A 17,504-nucleotide genomic window follows, 5' to 3' on the forward strand; every position below is an offset into this window, starting at 1 on the left:
GGCATCCGGATTCAAATAGATTGAGGGTTCCTATATTGATTGCTTCCATAGCCTAGCTTTTTGAGGCTCCCGTACGATATGTATCATGCAAATATACATATTCACCGTGAAAAGTGCGAAAGCAGCGGGCAGAAAACGACTCTGCGCATTTGCTGCTGAATTGGGAACAGCAAAAGCATGTACCGCGCTGGACCCCAGATTGATTCTGCAGCACATCCCTTCCAGGAACGATTATCCCATTACAGGGTATGAGTACTCTGCTTCCCCGGGTTTCATTGGCTGATTACCGCATAAGACACCGTTATTGTTGGGGCTTACGGATACAGGGTCCAGATTCAGCTATGCCCCGAAGACACCACCAAGATTAGAAACATTTGGCCGCAGCTGTCCCGTAAGGTGGAGTGTTCTGGGCACTGGCAATAATTCCATCGCTGCAACTCTGACCAGGAGTCACAAGATATTCCTGGCATTCTGGGGCAGTCGATAACCAGTTGAAAGCTCAAAGGGGCTTGAAGAGATGAGAGAGGTATCACGAGCTTTTCGAGAAGGAGCCGTATTTGATCATTGTATGGTCAATTCGGATGGCAGGTCTCGCCTGAGACTGATCTAACTCTCATTTGAGCTGGCTAACCTTGTGGAAAGCTTGATTACTGGACAAACGCATCCTCTGGCCTTGCGTCTCTAGCTGCATGCTGAGTCAGAACGAACCCCCTCGTATCCTGTAAGGCTCTGACAACAGTATACCTTGGTACTCCATTTAATCGAGATCCTGGTTCAAGTGTCGGTGACAGCGGGTGACAAATTAATCTCCCACCATAACCTGAATGGGTGTCGTATATCTCTGCATCGGTATTGAATGCATGATACAACACACATCATGCCCTGCTCCGGTCACTACCTGGATGCTATTACCGGTAGAGGGCAACCGTTTTCCAGCCTGAAATATTGTTTCATATTGGAAGAAATCATGATTTCTTCAACGAATGAAGAGCAACTAGGTTCAATGCGTGTTGGCATCACGGCAGTGAACTCTGGGTTCAGCACTACTTCGACCCTCATAGAAGACGACAGCGAGCCTGGCGTTGAAGACAAAGAAAATGCCACTCGACCAAAGACCTCCAAAGCCCAGTCGGAGCTAAAAGAGCCTGAGAAGCAATCTACACGAAATACCTCCTCCAAGCTGCGACTGTGGGGGCAGATTCAGTCAGGACTGACCCGCTCCTTCCGCCCTGTCGACCTATACAAGATGAGCTGCCACCTCTGGCATGTCCTCCAAGACTACTGGTGGCTATGGGAACTGGTAACCATCTCCATGAGCTTCGCGTCTATGGCGGCCGTCGTCGTGATTTTGGCAGTCGAGGACGGAAAGTCATTAGATGATTGGGTTTTCCCCATCCAACCCAACTCACTGATCTCCATCTTCATTACGCTTTCCAAGTCTGCAATCATGTCAGCCCTCACCGGCGCCATCGCGCAGTCTATGTGGACGCAGTTCGAGCAGAATTTGACACCACTCATGCGTGTTGAGGAGATACAGGAGGCCGGGCGCGGACCCTGGGGATCTATCAAGCTTCTCATGGCTATGATAAAGGGAAAACGCTTCAACTTGATCGCCATAAGTGGTGCAGCCATCACCGTCGCCACTCTTGCCCTCGACCCTTTTGTGCAGCAAGTCATGTCCTTCCCCAGCCGGACCATCCCGGCCAAGGAAGGGAAGGCCGTCTTCAAGTCCACGCAAACCTGGCGAGATCTGGACATGACCTCTGTTCAAGGGGCCATACTCGGCGGAGTCTACCGCAACCCGCAGATCACCAACTACACGTGCACAGAGTCGTCATGCAGCTGGCCCACCATCACCACACTCGGCGTCTGTAGCACTTGCCAGGACTTAACCTCTAAGGCCGACGTCAAGTGCTCTACCACACCAGGCCCAATGACGCCGTCCAAATCCGATTCATGGACATTTGAGACTACTAACTGCAACCACACCGTCGGCGGGAACATAACAATACCCGCGTATATGCAGACAATGTCATTCCCAGGTGGAAGTGGAGAACAAGGCGAACATCTCAGCCAGTGGACCAACATAAAGCTTCTTCCACAAGATGGCTACGAGAACTACTCTGCCAAGCATATGCTTGGAGAAATGATCTCGCCTGAGGTGAACTACTGGTTCACGACCGTGCTGTCTTACTCCACCTTCTTCGACTCGCGCATCAACCCCTTGCCAAAAGTGACGCCGGATCTTCTGGCGCCGCAGATCATGGGCTGCGGACTGCACCCCTGCGGCCAAGTGTGGGACAGCCCGAGCGTCGTGAACGGGACCATGGCCAACGGCGGCGCTCCGACCTCGTCAGCCCCGCTGCAACTTATGTTCAACGACGTGGGGCTGGACCGGCTCTACCTACGCCGAACCGGTCCGACTATAGCGACGTGCTGAAGGTCATTAACACGAAGGGGAGCGCTTCATTCCCGGGGAACGGCACCTTCACTGTCAGCCGCTCGGTGGCCACCAACCTGACACAGCTGATAACGCAGATGTACCATGTGACGTCGATGAATGGCAACGATAACTTCGGTGACGCCTTCCCCGAGGCTGACAAAGGCATGTACGGCCTTACCGCCGCGCTCTTCGACGTCAACGTCGACATTCACGAAGGAAACCAAACGGCTGCTGACAGTGGTGGTGCTGGTGCCGTCATGACGGCGCAGTCGCCCGTCGCTTCGTTTGCTCGTGCGGCGCGCGGGCTGTCGGAGTATGTGCGCAATCAAGACGACTACGACGCCGCGCAGTACGTGGAACACCAAGAAGACTGGAACGGAAAGGCGTGGCGTCAGGAGACGTACATCAAGGTGCGCTGGGCGTTCCTCACGTTGCCGCTGCTGGTGCTGGTCGCGACCTTGGCGCTGCTGTGCGCGGCGGTCCGGCGCAGCCGGGGCAAGGGGGCGCGGGTCTGGAAGTCGAGCAGCCTGGCGCTGCTTTTCCACGACGTCTATACCGAGGTGGCGGTGGTAGAGGAGGAGGAGGAGAGGGAGGAGGAGGCGGGATTAAGGGGTGGCAATCCGATGGATAGGAATCAGAGAATGAAACAAGAGAGTGAACCGGATTTGGCTGTGAGACAGTGGCGCTTTGAGGCGGACTCGATTAAGAGTATGAATGAAAAGGCGGAGAAGGCCAAGGCTAGGCTCGCGGCGGATAGTGACAGGTTCAGTTTCGTTGTCTCGCAGTGATCTGGAGGAGGTAAGCCGGCCATGATACCCATTCTCGGCCAAAAAGTTGAAAAATGCAACGGTGGTATATGTTCGTTTTGTGGAAACGACGATGACCAGGAAGTAGACCGCAAGGGGGCCTTCTTGGAAGTGTGGACCATACTTGTCACTATCTACCTATTTTCCCTACTTCTTCGTCTTCATCATTGTTATTTACGATTCTCTCAGGTTGCTATGGTGGTTTGGCGGACCTACTGGCACATGATATATTTTCCTCGGCTTTGGATGTAGGGGAACTCTGCGCTTTTGGCCATTAATTTGTCGCCTGCGTTTATCAAAAGTTCATACCCAGTCATGTGGAGAGTTTTTAACCATCGATACTGACATAAGCTCGTGGTGTAGTCCCGAAAAGTCTAGTGTTACGTCACAATGGCAACCCATATCCGTCTCCTTCCGATGGTGGTAAAAGACCTGCGTAGGGCCAAGCCAAGCAAGCCTCGTACTCGAAATAGCCGTCCAGTCAGTTTCGCCAAAAAACGCCGGTTACATACAACCTTGTCCGTTCTTCCGTAGCAGCTTTGGTCAGACTCTAGCAATGCATACGAGCTAAACGGTTACTGCATATGGGCACGACTGATCAGACCGACGCTATGGAAAACAGCCCCCAACTCCATGGTAGAATCCTTGGCGATTAGGTCATACGCTTTGCCGCTGTGCAACCATTAACCTACAATTTGGGGGCGGAAGGTGTGGGGTGGTGAGAAGGGTGAGCGGGCAGGCAGTCGTTCGTCTGTTTAAAGTCTTCTTCCCGCGCTCTCATCTTCAATGTGTTGAAAGGAACTGAACCGCATGCAAAACTCCGAATTCCTACAAGTACTGTTAATCCACCGTGGGTATGGGTGATAGCATCCCGCTTGTCCCGCTTTCCCAGCGCAATCGAACATCCGGATCTGTACTCGACAGACATCAGCAGGACATTAGGCGAGGAGCTGTCGCTAAGGACGACCGGTCACACGATACAATCCAGGCTTTTTGGCCAAAAGTCTGTTAACCAGCTCCAATGCAAAGTCGTCTTCCCATATTCGGCTTCTTCAGCGAAATTATGCTCGCATCAAAAACAGTCGCGCTGAACACCGTCGCAAGAAATCCTCCAATAGATTCCCGTTACTGAAGCCGTCGCCTGGGACTGATGATCGGCTTTCCTGTGACAAGTTGTTCACGTATTGGCTGTTTACCATGCCTGGCACCTCAACAGGTAATTATCTTCCACTCTCACTTCTGTATACTTACCTCGAGCGAGGCGATTACTTTTATGGCATCCAATGACCATCTTGCAGATAATAAGAATGGAGAAACACGTGTTCAGCCTGGAGATTCCTTCTCTGAGTGGGCTTGCCGCATCGCAGTCAACCTGGAGACTCGGCAGCAAAACACCCTACAGCTTGTGTAGGTGCACTCTTTTAGACAATTAGGACTTGACTGTTGGCCAGTAGGTCATTGACTGAGTTAGCGCATTCGGGGATTGACAAGATTCATGTTTTCCTCTTGGCACTACTTTATCGCGACAGTCTCGGGGCGACTAGGAACAATCTACCACGTCCCGGTTCGGGTTCTACACGCGACTGTAGACCGTTACTGGGGAATCGAGATTATGCCCGGGCCAACCACGTTAGAGGCCAAGGATCCTTCTTCCTTCAGCGATCCGAAACCACTCAGGCCTACCAAAACTTTGGACGAACATCTTGTTCTTCCCCCCAAGATCATCTGGGGCCACGACAGCATCCGACCGGGCAATCTTCAACCCCCCCTCCCCCCGGGGTGACTACGAGGTACTTCTCACCTGGAGGCGACATGTCACGAGATTCGACTCAGATCTGGCTGTGTACATCTGGGAGTACCACAAGTCCATTCCCGAAGTCGAATATGCCAAGATTATACTCCATCCGAACCAAACAGCTCAGCAACAACCAAGGCTCCTCATCACTTTCCGTTCTGCCCGTACCAATCAACTGTTCGTTGACATGCGAAACAACACTGCGAAGAAAGCTACGCCAGGACACACGGGTACCCTGACAACCGATTACATCAGCTGGTCGCCTATATACGAAGCTCTTGTCTCAATTTGCATAGTTCTCGAACTCATGATTACAGATACGGCAGACTTTTTGGATGCATGCCACAATGAGGTTTCTCGGATAGTACGTATCATTCGATAGCCCAAGTTTGATGCCCCTATTACCGCTGATACCGTAACATAATATTCTCGGCCGCCAGAGCCCATCTGCTAGCAAAATGAGGGTTTTAATGCACCTGGATGACTGTCGCGAAGTGGGCCATCGCGGTGCACGGCACGGCCTAGATGCACTCGATTCCTTGGGCAAATGGGCCCAAGAGAGACAGATATCAGCAACCTTTCAACAAAAGCTGGAAGTGCTGGAAGGAGACCTCCGTATCTTGATCACGAGCTTGAGAAGCTGGGTGCCAACATTCGGAGCGACAAGGACATGCTTCGACAGCATTTCCAACTATCATCTGATATGATGGGGTTCCGTCTAACCCTGTTGGCTGGGATATTCTTACCTCTCTCGTTTACAACAAGCATCTTCGGAATGAATATCAACACTACGACTGAAGATGGTATTAAAGGCTTTTCGAATTTCACCAAAGACACTTTAGGCGGGTTGTCAGACGAAGTTCGGAATTCAACCCAAGTTCTTGTCTCATCCGTCGCAACAAACGGCCCATTGACCTATGACTGGAAGACATTCGCAATAACATCGCTCTGTATTCTGGCCACGCTCCCTTTGACCCTCACCATTGGATGGATTCTAAGGAGCCTCGTCGCCCTCTCATCCAAGTATGTCATCTGTTGGAGGGTGGCATTGGTGATAGTAGGCGTGCCTTTCGCCCTTATCAGTATGTTTGGCCACTTTATAGGCGGATCCATCTTCATCTCCTGTGTTGGTCCTAATTGGATGGGATCGAATGTATCTCGCTGCCATCTTATTGAATCAGCCCTTATTATTGGATGGTATGCATGCAGTGGGACCTTAGGCATTCATCTACTTGGAAGGACATATCGAGCCTGGGATACTAAGCACCGATGCGTCTTCTGGTCGACAGTGACCTCAGTCAGTATAGTGTGTACCTTATTGGAGGCATTTGGCCTGGTGGGTATGATATCCCCGCTTATGACCATTCCCTGGACGTTTATCGCATTAGGGCACTTGATACCCTGGTTGGCAAAGCGACGACGAGAGTCTATCTATATCGCCAACCTCAAGCGCAACACCTTGGAGGTCGATAGACTCTAAAGGTTGGATGTGTCAGGAGCAGGTACCGTCAGCTTTAGTGAGGAAAGGGGAAGGGGATGACTCGTTTATTTCAATGAGATAGGCTTTAACTACATCGACTATAGACTTCACAGTTAATCCACAGCTAGCAGTGTAATTACTGTATATGACAGCTGAATGGAAGGCAGACTGTCTTAATTCTCTTTTCGGCCTAGGCTAATGAAGCTTTTAGTATGTACGCGCCATTAACCATGCACGCGCTTTGAGTTTGAAAGCATTCTATTTCTTGTCTCCCGTTTGGTCCATCACCACTTTCAACGTCCACCACGTCCACCGTCATTCTTGCCGACGTCAAAAGACCACGACGACGAGATGATGTGAGAGCATGAGATCCTTCAGCACACTCAAGCCGAGAGATAGCCGACTGCTTCATCGACGATCGATACCCAGGCCTAAGTCGGAATGACAGTGTTGATCAGAGCATTGTGTACCTCTTGATTGGGGTCCCAGCAAGCATCCCCCACGACAGTGACAACGAAGTCGAGGTCTGTTCCATGGGTAGCAGTTCCCAGTACTGCACCACTAGTCGCGATGCCGCCAAGAATCAAGTGCTTGATTCCCGGAGTCTCGCGGAGAAGTGGCACAATTCCCTCGGCCACAAGGACGGACCTGTAGCCAGGAGCGCGAAGTGAAACACTCTCATGGCCACCGCCTCCCCTGGCAGCCTTCTTCGGGGCGATTTCGTCGTACTCGGCTCCCATGTTGGGCATCGACTCGAGCATGGGCTTGTGGACGGTGTACCAATGCTCCCTTGCCTTATTGGCGACAGGTGGATCCTGTGCCGTATTAATTAGGCAATGGACGATGGTGGCGTTGTTCTTCCGGGCAGCCTCGAGGAGGGTCTTGACGGATCCGATGAGCTTTTCTTTCTTCGCTTCATCTTTAATCATGCCGAAAAGCACATTCTGATAGTCAAGAAGCAGAAGGGCTATCTCGGCAACCGGGGTAGGCGGACGGGTTGTAGGCGTTGTTGCTGCTCATATTGACAATGGGTTTGATAGAAACAATCACGACTGATTGTGTTAAGCAAAGATAATAGCGAAGGAGTTTGAAATGTAGATGAGACTATTGGCGAGGAACTGTGTGGAAGGGGAGAGCAGGTTGAAAGGTCGATGTTGGGTTGGCAGTATCTCTGCCGTCACCCTCGTTGGAACGAGATAATTATATATTCTTCCTGGGCCGTAGTCGTCGCCAAGCCATCCCTCGCAGCCAACCAATAATCTTGCACCCAACTGCATGATTAATACGGCTTCTGACTGGTTTATCCCCCATGAAATATATCCACACCTGTCTTGGAACTGTCTCCACTGCCAATCCAACATAGAGTGATTGCAACCCTACATCGTTTGTTGGGAATCTTGGCCCTTGGGTTGCCAAGAAAGGGGATGCAACAGTTTGCAACCTTGCTTGTTCGAAGTCCCCAAATCACTATACAGGCTCGGTTCGTTATGAATAGACGGTGCGTGTTTTGAAGCGACCACCATGATTGTTACCTAAGCGTACCAACTATCTAAGGTAAGGTCGTCTTGCTCTATCAACTCAGCAGACAGAAACTTCTGATGTCTCGGGCTCTTGCACTCATGCGTATCGACTCACTCTTCATATCCTTCCTCAAAACTGCTTTACTCTCCAATACGCTTCGGCATTTGGCACAAACCATCATCCCATCTACCAAACGTCGCAATGTCACAATCGACCGGCCCCAGCAACAGACGATAAGTCCCACAGGAATCCTCCGGTAGAATTGTTCCGGCTGACCGAAACTACCCCATATCGTACACCATAGTCAACATAGGCATCACGGTCGCCCTCCTATGCGTGATTTGAGTCCCGTCGGCGGCGGAGTCCCGGAATGCCTGGCACGAACGGAGCTGGCGGGCTGTTCCAGACCTTCTGTGGCAGTAGCAGCGAACCTCTCTTAGACGCAACTGGCGGCGGACCCCTCTCACCTTTCATCTGCCCCCCTTTCTCTCAGTTCGTTTTGCCCCATTAGTTTCTTTAATACCTAAATTTATACTAAACCGCATTTCATATCCTTCTCCAACACCCCCCTCGCCGTATCTTACTATTACGTACACCCATTTCGACGTATCACTATTACGTTTCCTCCCATTAGAGAGTCTCGCCTTAACGTTTTCCGCCTCCGGCCAAAGATTGACAAGTTACGTCTTCGAAGAATCCCGACGGGTGTCGGCAATAAGCTTGCGAGCCAATGCTCTAGCCTAGGCATGAAGGTCGAAATAGGCTTGAAGCAAACCAGTGTCAGTTTTTCGGCAGACAGCAAGGGTCAAGATACCACGTGCCTGAATGAGGATGATTCCAAGATCCGCATGGAGTGCAAGCAAGTACTCCTTACGTGCGGCCCCTGGACTCCTATGGCCCACGAAAATGTTTCTCCTTCTGCACCAATCAGTTGCGATGGACCGCCGCTGCCGGAGACTGGGTCACTTGCAAAAATCCATGCCTTACCATAGGTTACAGCACAGCTTTAGTTTCATTTGCAAATTTTATCGATGGGAAACTCGAGTTTGCTAGTTGCAATAACGGGTCTATCTAGGCTTGTGGTTGAAGGACTGTCTGTTTCTTACAGAAGCCCATTCGGGTGCAGTAGAGGCTCAATTTCTCCCCAGGAAACGTTCAAAATTCAGCTCATCAGATTAGAAGTTAAGACACTGTCACACCAAGTATGCCGGAGCTGACGAGCAGGCTGAAAACTCCGACATTCGTTGGGGGCCAAAAACGGATCATCTCATGCACCGCCCCCGCAGACGAATAGCTGGTGAGCAGGCTGGAAAGCAGATTTTCAGTCAGAGTTAACTGGAACTTCTCCAAGCAACCGTGTCCTCGCACTCCTCGGAGCTTGTCATTTGACATGGCGGAGCTTGCGCTTCTTGGCCTGGTAGCCAACATTTTCCAGTTTGTCGAAACTGGGGTCAAGATCGCATTGACCGCCAAGGATGTGTACCAGTGCGTCGAAAGCCTGCAGACGCGGGAGATCAGGCTCCTACTGGGCGACATCAAACAAACCGGCACAGAGGTCTCCAAGCTACCCGGGGCGCCCTTTCGGAGGATGAAATGGCCATCTGCGAATATTCGGACGAGTGCAACGCGATAGCCGCCGAGCTGGATGCACTGGCGGCCAAGTTCGCCAGAAGAGAGGGCGCCAAATCCCGCACAATCGACAGCGTGCGTATCTCGTGGCACAGCCACACGAAGAAGAATGAGGTACAGGACTTGATCGCCCGTCTGAACCGGATGGACGGTAGACTCCGGGTGAGGTTCGAGAAAGTTCTTCATCGGCAGGCCGGCTTTGAGAACGAGGATCGGTGGTCCAGCGTCATGTCGGCCATTGAGAGTCTCGATCTCAAAACCGGGAACATGGACATCGCAAGTGATAATTTACTCGAAACGGCAGCTGAGACCCTCAAGAGCCAGCTCAAGACGGAAACGTTAGTAGGCGACCTGTTCAGGCTGTTCCTGGGTGAGATGCGAACGATGCAATAATACCTGAACCAACTGGGGAGTTTGCTATTCCAGGATATAAAACAGCGTTATTCGGATATTAATCCAGCCCACAAAGCCACCTTCAAATGGACTTTCGATCGCACTCATACTGGGCTCTCACAGTGGTTGGAGAGTGGCAGTGGCTTTTATTGGATTCATGGGTTGGCCGGGAGTGGCAAGTCGACGTTGATGAAATATCTATATAAACACAGCTCCACCGCGTATTTGCTGAAATGCTGGGCGGGAAAGAAACGATTGGTGACGGCAAACTTCTTCTTCTGGGCCCTAGGTACGCGAATGCAAAGGTCACAGTTGAGTCTCCTGCAGAGCTTGCTTTTCCAGTTGGTCCGCGTCGACTTGTCCCTGGCCGCCACAATCTTCTCCACTCGTCAAAGCAGCGGGCCCTGGACCGTTCATGAACTGCGGGAAGTATTCAAGTAGGTCCTACAGCTTGCGGAGGAGCACACGGTATTCTGCTTCTTTATCGACGGCCTGGACGAGTACAAGGGAGACGAAACCGACATTATCTCTACGGTAGCTGAGCTGTTGAGTTCTCCTAACATCAAGCTTTGTCTCTCGAGCCGGCCGTGGAACCGCTTTCGCGAAGCATACGCAGTTTGCCCCGGGCTCACGCTCGAATATCTCACCAAGGCGGATATCTCTGAATACATCAAATCCGAGCTTCTTTCAAACCGCTGTTTCCAGCGTGGTGTCGACGAGGATCCATGTCAAAGAATTATAACTCAAATTTCAGACCAAGCCCGGGGTGTTTACCCTTGGGTGTTTCTGGTAATTCGCAGCCTCCTGAGAGATATCCAGTCCCGAGAACCGTTCAAGCACCTACAGCGGAGAGTGAATGAACTATCACCTTCACTGGATGTCTATTTACAACGCATTTTCGACAGAATCGATGCCATCTATCGCCAACAAACCGCCAGACTATTCTTAGTAGCTCTCTACCTCGAAGAGTACGATGAAGAGTTTTTGCCGCTCATGGCTTACAACTGCCTGGAAGTCGAAGTTCGGGATCCCTCCTATGCGGCAAAATAGCGACTGCTGGCTCGAGATCCGGAATGGCTCCAACACCTGCCAGAGAATATTGCGGAGTCCCAACGAATCGCGATCATCCGTCTCGATGACAGATGCAAGGACCTTCTACAGCCACGGAGGAATGAGGCCTTTCCCCCAGCTTCTATCGATCACTTCCATATTAGTCTTCTGCACCGGACTGTTCGAGATTTCTTCAGAGACAACTACTACGGGACCCTCAGAGAGAAGGCTGGTGGAAACTTCACACCCGAAGGATCTATAGCCAAGTGCTTACTCTGGCTTTTCAAGACTTACCCTATCAAGCTTTTCTGCTCCCCTTCTTTGAAGGAAAGAGGCGATCTACCACAAGAAAAGAGAACCTTGTTACATAATTCCAGAAAGCCCGAGGACTATAAGATGAGCCTGGTCTTGTATCGGTTCTGGTCTCACGAGATGCATAACGGGCTGCTCATCGATGATAAGGTGGTGGAAAGCTTCTTTGACACGATGATAACGTTCTGTGGTCAGACTTGGCCGCAGCTGATCGTTACACAGGAGTTCGCAGTGTATTTCAGCCCTTACCCTGCGGACCTGATGCTGACGCCCTGGGCATCCTACTTGAATCTCGAGGGCGACCTCCGTCGCAACTGGAAGCCCGGTAAGGCCAATGGGGGCCACTTCGACTACGAGGTGCTAACCCTCTTGCTCGCCCTCGAGCCGCGGTACGTTATTACTAGCCAATACACCTCGTTGGTCCCCATCAGTCCGTCGACGGTGCGAGCGCTGTTGGAGCTGGGCTGCGACCCGCGGGACCAGAAGCTGGGGCTCGCGTTCCTGCACCGGTTCCAGAAGGTGTCCTGGGACAAAGTCTACGTGTCGAACCGCAACGTCTTCGAGGTGGCCCGGGCCCTTTTCGAGCACGGGCTCAGCGTGCCGCTGATCCCGGGACCGGACGAGGAGATTTCCCCTGCAAGGCCAACTTCGGCTCCGTATTTCGGCCCTTCTTCGGCGTCGAGGGCGTCGCCGAGCTCGCCGAAATTCGGCGCTGGCGGCAGGGGCAGGTCGGCTGGGCGAGGCGGCTGTCGCGGGCGTTCGGGATCTCCGGTAAGTGAAAACGTGGGCGTGTTCCAACGAAAATGTTTGGTTCAACTGTTGGTCAAATATTCTGCTGGTAGTGCTCACATTCCAAAGGCGGATTGGGATAAACCCTTAAAGTGTGATAAGCAACCCAAAGACTTCAAATAGGGACAGTTTCAAAGCATGAAGGAAACACACAAAGCCCAAGATATATTGTCCGTGGTTTTCTTTTAACACTCCAATACGTTCTCTGGGCACACGCTACGAAGCGCACCACATGAAGCAAATGAATTTACACTCGTTCCGAGCAACTCACGTATTCCAGTAAACGATTTAGACAAAGCAATGAACGATTGCATTAGTGGCCTATATGTATGTCTTTCTGGTTCTGGCTTTCTTCCTTTGGCCTCCCCGAGCCGTTCTCTCCCTCTCGATCTTTCACAGGGTCCCCCTTGAGTCTAATTTGTTTCCACACGTCTTGCACCATCAGGAGTAACCGCGACGTACAAAGAGAACGTATTCCGAACAATCCCCGGCCACTACCCAACGTCTTCCTACTACTGCCATAATACAAAAGAAGACAAGAGCTTGTACCCAGACAGCAACTCCAGGTAGTTCTCTCTATTGCATGCTGGTAGGATTAGTTTGCGGTGCCGGAATTGGATTATTGGACTTTAGTTGCTGTTCTGGACGGCACCCCCTCCCTGGCCCCCCTGGGTTGCGCCTCCTCCCTGACCGTTCTGACTAGCTCCACCGCCATTCTGAGCTGCCCCTCCGGCCTGGCCGTTCTAAACGGCTCCGCTGTTGCCCTGGGGGGCCCCGCTCTGGCCGTTCTGAGCGGCACCATTGTTCGGGTTGAGCCCGTTGTTGCCCTGGGCCGCGCCCCCTCCCTGACCGGCCTGAGCAGCTCCACCATTGGTCTGCGCGGCCCCGCCATTGTTCTGGGTGGCACCAACGTGGCCGGCAGGGTTGGCACCACCGGCGTTCTGGGTGACGCCCTTGTGGCTAATATGCAACGTCAGTATCAGCATGCGATACGGAGCAGGTTAGCTTACTGGCGAGGCTCAATGGCAATGGCCGACGCAGCAACGGCAAGAGCCAGGGCATTAAGGAGCTTCATCTTGAAAATGGTGTGTTTTGAACGGGTAAAGCCTTTGGTAGAGAGACTGTATATTGCGGGTGGGTGAACACGGAATTGGACAATTGTACTATCAGAAAAGCATGGACCAGCCAATGGAAGAATAATAGTGCAAATCAGAAGCAGTGTAATGAAAAGATGGAAAGTAAACCGTGAAGCAAAACACTTGGAGACGATTATGTCCTCGGGGTTTTATACTCAGGTCGAAGCAGGTCTGTACTATATGTATACCCACTCGAAATATCCTTAATATTTACCCAGCCTCTTTATTTACTGTAATTGCTGTTCGGTTGATTCTGTTACTGGCTGAAAGACTTGTTTATGCGGCTGCAGTGATGATGATGGCTTACATGCCCAGCCGCCATCATGGACACTAATCGGCGCGTCTAGACGAGCCAGAGTCCGCGTACGGCAAAAGACAAATAACAAGCTTATCCATACGCGTGTGGTCGAATTGTTGTTCAGCGATGTCTCATGCAGTTTGAGCTGTTTACCCTCGACCATTGACCGGAAAAGGCAAAATGAGCATAAGTCGTTCCAAACCTGCGAGGTATTGGGGTTAAATCGAGCAAGCGAAAATGCGCCAAGCTCCTTGGACATGCCGCAATACTTGCAACAAAGACAATGGGCTTGCCCAGGCTTGTTTGCGGTGATACTAACTGACATGTCATTACCCCAGATTCCCGTCCAGAACCTCCGATTAAATACAGCATTAGGTGATCGAGGGTCTTGACACAATGCAATGCTATTCTTACCCAAGAAGAACACAGGTGTAAAGGCGGGGACGTGTTTCCTGTTGCACTTGAAAGGGGGTGGACAGGGAGGGGTAAGGGCTGATTTGCCTATGTAGCAAGTGCCCGCGAAGCGCCCAATCCCAATTGGATGCGGGAAGCTTTTGAAACCAATTCACCTCACTGCAGCTGCTGACCTAGACGAGACATCGGGGGCAGTCGGGACCGGAATCTCACTCGCATATCACAGCACGTGAGAATTGAATCGCATCGTTACTGCAGCTCTTGTCACAGCGGGTGACGACAGATGCCCTTTCATTGCACATCTACGTCGCCAGATATACTGTCCCTTGTACTTGAGCCACTTGGCTAGTAGCTGCGACAATTTCTATGGTGATCAGGTTCGATCGCAATCCTTGCAGCCTCAGAGAGCAAGATCTACGAGAATGGCCACGGAGACTTCTTCACGTCCCCACCATGTGTCCGGCACGAGCGGCACCAGGGAAACTTCTACAACGGATTACAACAGCCCGCATACAACGCACTGTCGTACACTTGGGGCCGCTATGAGGTAACTCGTGAAGCGAGTTTCAATGGGGAACGCCACGTGCTACCAGTCTCCAATATCACTTGGCCCATCCCCGAGATACGGCCAGACATATTCACCGCGGACGAGTTCCGCAATGCGATCCAGAGCGCCAGCACTGACACGGGCTGGCTCTGGGTCGACGTGGCGTGTATTGACCAGAAAGACGTCCTGGTCAGGGACGACGAGATCGGTCGCCAGGCCGCCATCTTCAACAATGCGGCAAGGTCGTTTGTTTGGCTGCATATAACGCCTGGGGAGAAGCTCCAGCGTTTAGTCGACATTTTATTCGTGGCAGAGAGCCGCGCCGATGAAAACCTGGTTGGGCGATCTGCGGCAGCATATTATGGCAGCGAATATGAGCAACCTTTCGGCAGCGACCCAGGCGAGCACCAGAAGTGCATCGACGACCCAGAATGGGTAGCCAAAGTCTCCGAGACGCTGGCAATGTTGGAGGCCGATCCTTGGTTCTCGTCGCTGTGGACCCTCCAAGAAGCTTACCTCCAGCAGGACAGTACTATTCTCTCCAAAGAAGGACGAATGGCGCAGCGTGATGGCTATACTGCAGTGGGTCTTGCAAGCCTTTTGATGGCTTAGGCAAGATAGATAGCATAACTAGGGCAGAGACGAGCGAAGTCCGCAGATCCCCCCCTTGGATCCCCCCCGCTCTCCGCTACTGGACGAAGCGGACAGAATCGTCTCCCGTATTATTAGGCTTGGCCTCGAGGCGGGTGATAATCCAGTCTTTTTATACTACGCTGCTGGATACCGCCAGACGAGGGATGAGGAAGATCGAATATACGGCATCGTGCATGTCTTTGGGCTCCGGCTTGGAAAGGCCAGAGAGCCCGGAACCTAATTCACCCTCCGGCAGCTCGAGACGCAGTTTGCCATAGCCCTTATTGCGAGGTCCACCGTCTGGGCTCAGCTCTTCGTGCATACGCGGCCGCAGCCTCCCGGTTACCACTGGTGTATCAGCCAGTCGTCGTGCCTGCCGGAATGCCTCACTTTGGTCACGATGGCCACGCGGTCCTGCTCGACTGTGACGGTTCACCAAGAAGGCAGTAGTACTCAGGCTATCTTCTCAGGCTCTGCATGTGACTTCGGTGCCCTAAGACGGCTTGGGACCTGGCCAGAGCCGAAAGACCCCAGACTGCCAACTTCTGGGCGACGATAGACCGAAACGGGAAAGAAGATACCGTCCCTATTGAGGTAATCGCCCTCGATAATAGTGACTTCGCAGCACGGCACATACCTGCACACATGCGGGAGCTTGACCAACATGATGAGTTGCATCAGAGGAATCAGTCAGTGGGAGAGCTACTAGCCCGTGAGTTCGGCAGCACTTTGATAGTGTTCCTGCTTGGTCAGTTTAGTGGTGATCCGGATGCCGGCGAAAGTGGGGATGATGAAGGGGGGGGGGGGGGATATATTGGAGACCCGAGGCTCCTGGCCTCTGTCGCCATGTCGGTACACCCAGTACACGATAACTACGGACAGGAGCGTTGGCAGCGGATTGGTATTGCGGTATGGGCCCACCTGACTCTGCCATTAAACATGTGGACTGGTATAGGGTAGAAGCAATGCTTGATTAAACGTCGAGTCTATTTGAACACATTAATGAAACTGACAAAGATTGGCAAAGAGTTTAACGATCTTGAAAGCAACCATTACTTTGTTGTGGTTTGCTGTATGTTTACCTAGCTGGCTGCTATAAGTGCCATTGAACAAGTAGCGCCCAAGCTCCCACCAAAATGGGCAACCAAGTGGGGCTTCCTCCACCAATGCAATCACAGATGACGGAGGTTGTATGATTCAGATCATGCTCCAATGCTTCAAATTCAAAGACCCAAGTGCGCGGAAACGGACATCTCGTTCCAATTGACAGAGGAATTATTGTGGTACGGGATTGATTATGCAGTGTCGCAAGTGTAGCGAACAGTACCTGCACTGGCCTGTAGTCTTAAGCAATTGATGACACATGTAGTTGGAACCCTCACCTCACACCCGCCAAGGCATAGCGGTCTATCTGACTTGACTCTAGGAGCTGCAAGCGTAGTATCGCATCGCATGCCTTCGGCTGTAGACGAAACGGGCAGCGATTGGTAATGAGTCTGCCCGTTTTGGAACTGCGGTGTCCTCATTCGGACCATGAACACCAGCGACCGACGCAGTACGATGTATCTGTCTTCTTGAGGCAGTGCTCATCTCTTCTGTTACTATGCAATATTGACGGAGTATTGTGTGGTCATAGGGACTCCCGACTTTGTCCTGCTACTAATTGAGTAATGCCCGACATACAGTGATTGCACCTGACTGTCACGCAGCGTGGCGTGATTGAGCCGACAGGCTCGAATGAATACGAAAATTCGGCCAGCCAGGACGACAATCCGGATGCTTAGCGGTGTCGCTGTTGAAATGAATGACCTGTCAACAACAACAACCGGACAGACGCTCTTGCCTCTCAAACTCTTTCTACCTCTGCCAAGCAATCGCAGGCGACCCAGCTCGGCTTCCTGTGTCTTTCTTTCGCATTATGAAGCATAAAACAACTTCAGTATTCCTACCAGGCGCCAGAATTCCCGGATGTTTACTTTTAGAACAAAATAAATCTCAGTTTGATTAGGAAGACTTGCCCAGATTACTGATAAGCAATGGAATCTCGCTGCCTAATGATCCATCTCGGTTCAATCCACCGAAATCAAAGGTGGGGCGGCCGAGCGGGGCAGCCGCTTTTCTGCTTGGAGATAATGCCATGTATGTACGGAGTAAGGCGTCTGGTACATTGGGAAAGTCCAGAGGTGCAGCACAGCACGTGTGGAGAGGCAGCTGGAGATGCAGTCAGCCGTCAGTTCCAGTCCCGGTGGCACAGCAGG

General features: G+C 51.9%; 5 protein-coding genes across 5 annotated transcripts; 3 read left to right on the top strand and 2 right to left on the bottom strand.

Annotated features, from left to right (window-relative positions):
- Window positions 1-967: 967 nt before the first annotated feature.
- On the top strand, window positions 968-3,231 carry PG994_004844 (uncharacterized protein; the record flags this gene model as incomplete). The annotated part of the gene is made up of 2 exons (XM_066856253.1): window positions 968-2,383; window positions 2,443-3,231. The coding sequence occupies 2 exons, from the start codon at window positions 968-970 to the stop codon at window positions 3,229-3,231; spliced, it is 2,205 nt and encodes a 734-aa protein (XP_066718420.1).
- Window positions 3,232-6,955: 3,724 nt separating this feature from the next.
- On the bottom strand, window positions 6,956-7,453 carry PG994_004845 (uncharacterized protein; the record flags this gene model as incomplete). Its single annotated transcript, XM_066856254.1, has 1 exon — window positions 6,956-7,453. The coding sequence occupies one exon, from the start codon at window positions 7,451-7,453 to the stop codon at window positions 6,956-6,958; it is 498 nt and encodes a 165-aa protein (XP_066718421.1).
- Window positions 7,454-9,435: 1,982 nt separating this feature from the next.
- PG994_004846 (uncharacterized protein) lies at window positions 9,436-12,341 on the top strand (the record flags this gene model as incomplete). Its single annotated transcript, XM_066856255.1, has 5 exons — window positions 9,436-9,530; window positions 9,599-10,016; window positions 10,509-10,856; window positions 11,118-12,200; window positions 12,288-12,341. The coding sequence occupies 5 exons, from the start codon at window positions 9,436-9,438 to the stop codon at window positions 12,339-12,341; spliced, it is 1,998 nt and encodes a 665-aa protein (XP_066718422.1).
- Window positions 12,342-12,961: 620 nt separating this feature from the next.
- Window positions 12,962-13,293, bottom strand: PG994_004847 (uncharacterized protein; the record flags this gene model as incomplete). The annotated part of the gene is made up of 2 exons (XM_066856256.1): window positions 12,962-13,178; window positions 13,229-13,293. 2 exons carry the CDS (start codon window positions 13,291-13,293, stop codon window positions 12,962-12,964), a joined length of 282 nt encoding a protein of 93 aa, XP_066718423.1.
- Window positions 13,294-13,975: 682 nt separating this feature from the next.
- On the top strand, window positions 13,976-15,487 carry PG994_004848 (heterokaryon incompatibility protein-domain-containing protein; the record flags this gene model as incomplete). The annotated part of the gene is made up of 3 exons (XM_066856257.1): window positions 13,976-14,027; window positions 14,444-15,195; window positions 15,248-15,487. The coding sequence occupies 3 exons, from the start codon at window positions 13,976-13,978 to the stop codon at window positions 15,485-15,487; spliced, it is 1,044 nt and encodes a 347-aa protein (XP_066718424.1).
- Between the last annotated feature and the right edge of the window lie 2,017 nt (window positions 15,488-17,504).

This window comes from Apiospora phragmitis, assembly GCF_038363925.1.
Source record: "Apiospora phragmitis strain CBS 135458 chromosome Unknown utg000005l:1.0-4161743.0:1.0-4166827.0, whole genome shotgun sequence".
Taxonomy (NCBI): Eukaryota; Fungi; Ascomycota; class Sordariomycetes; order Amphisphaeriales; family Apiosporaceae; genus Apiospora; species Apiospora phragmitis.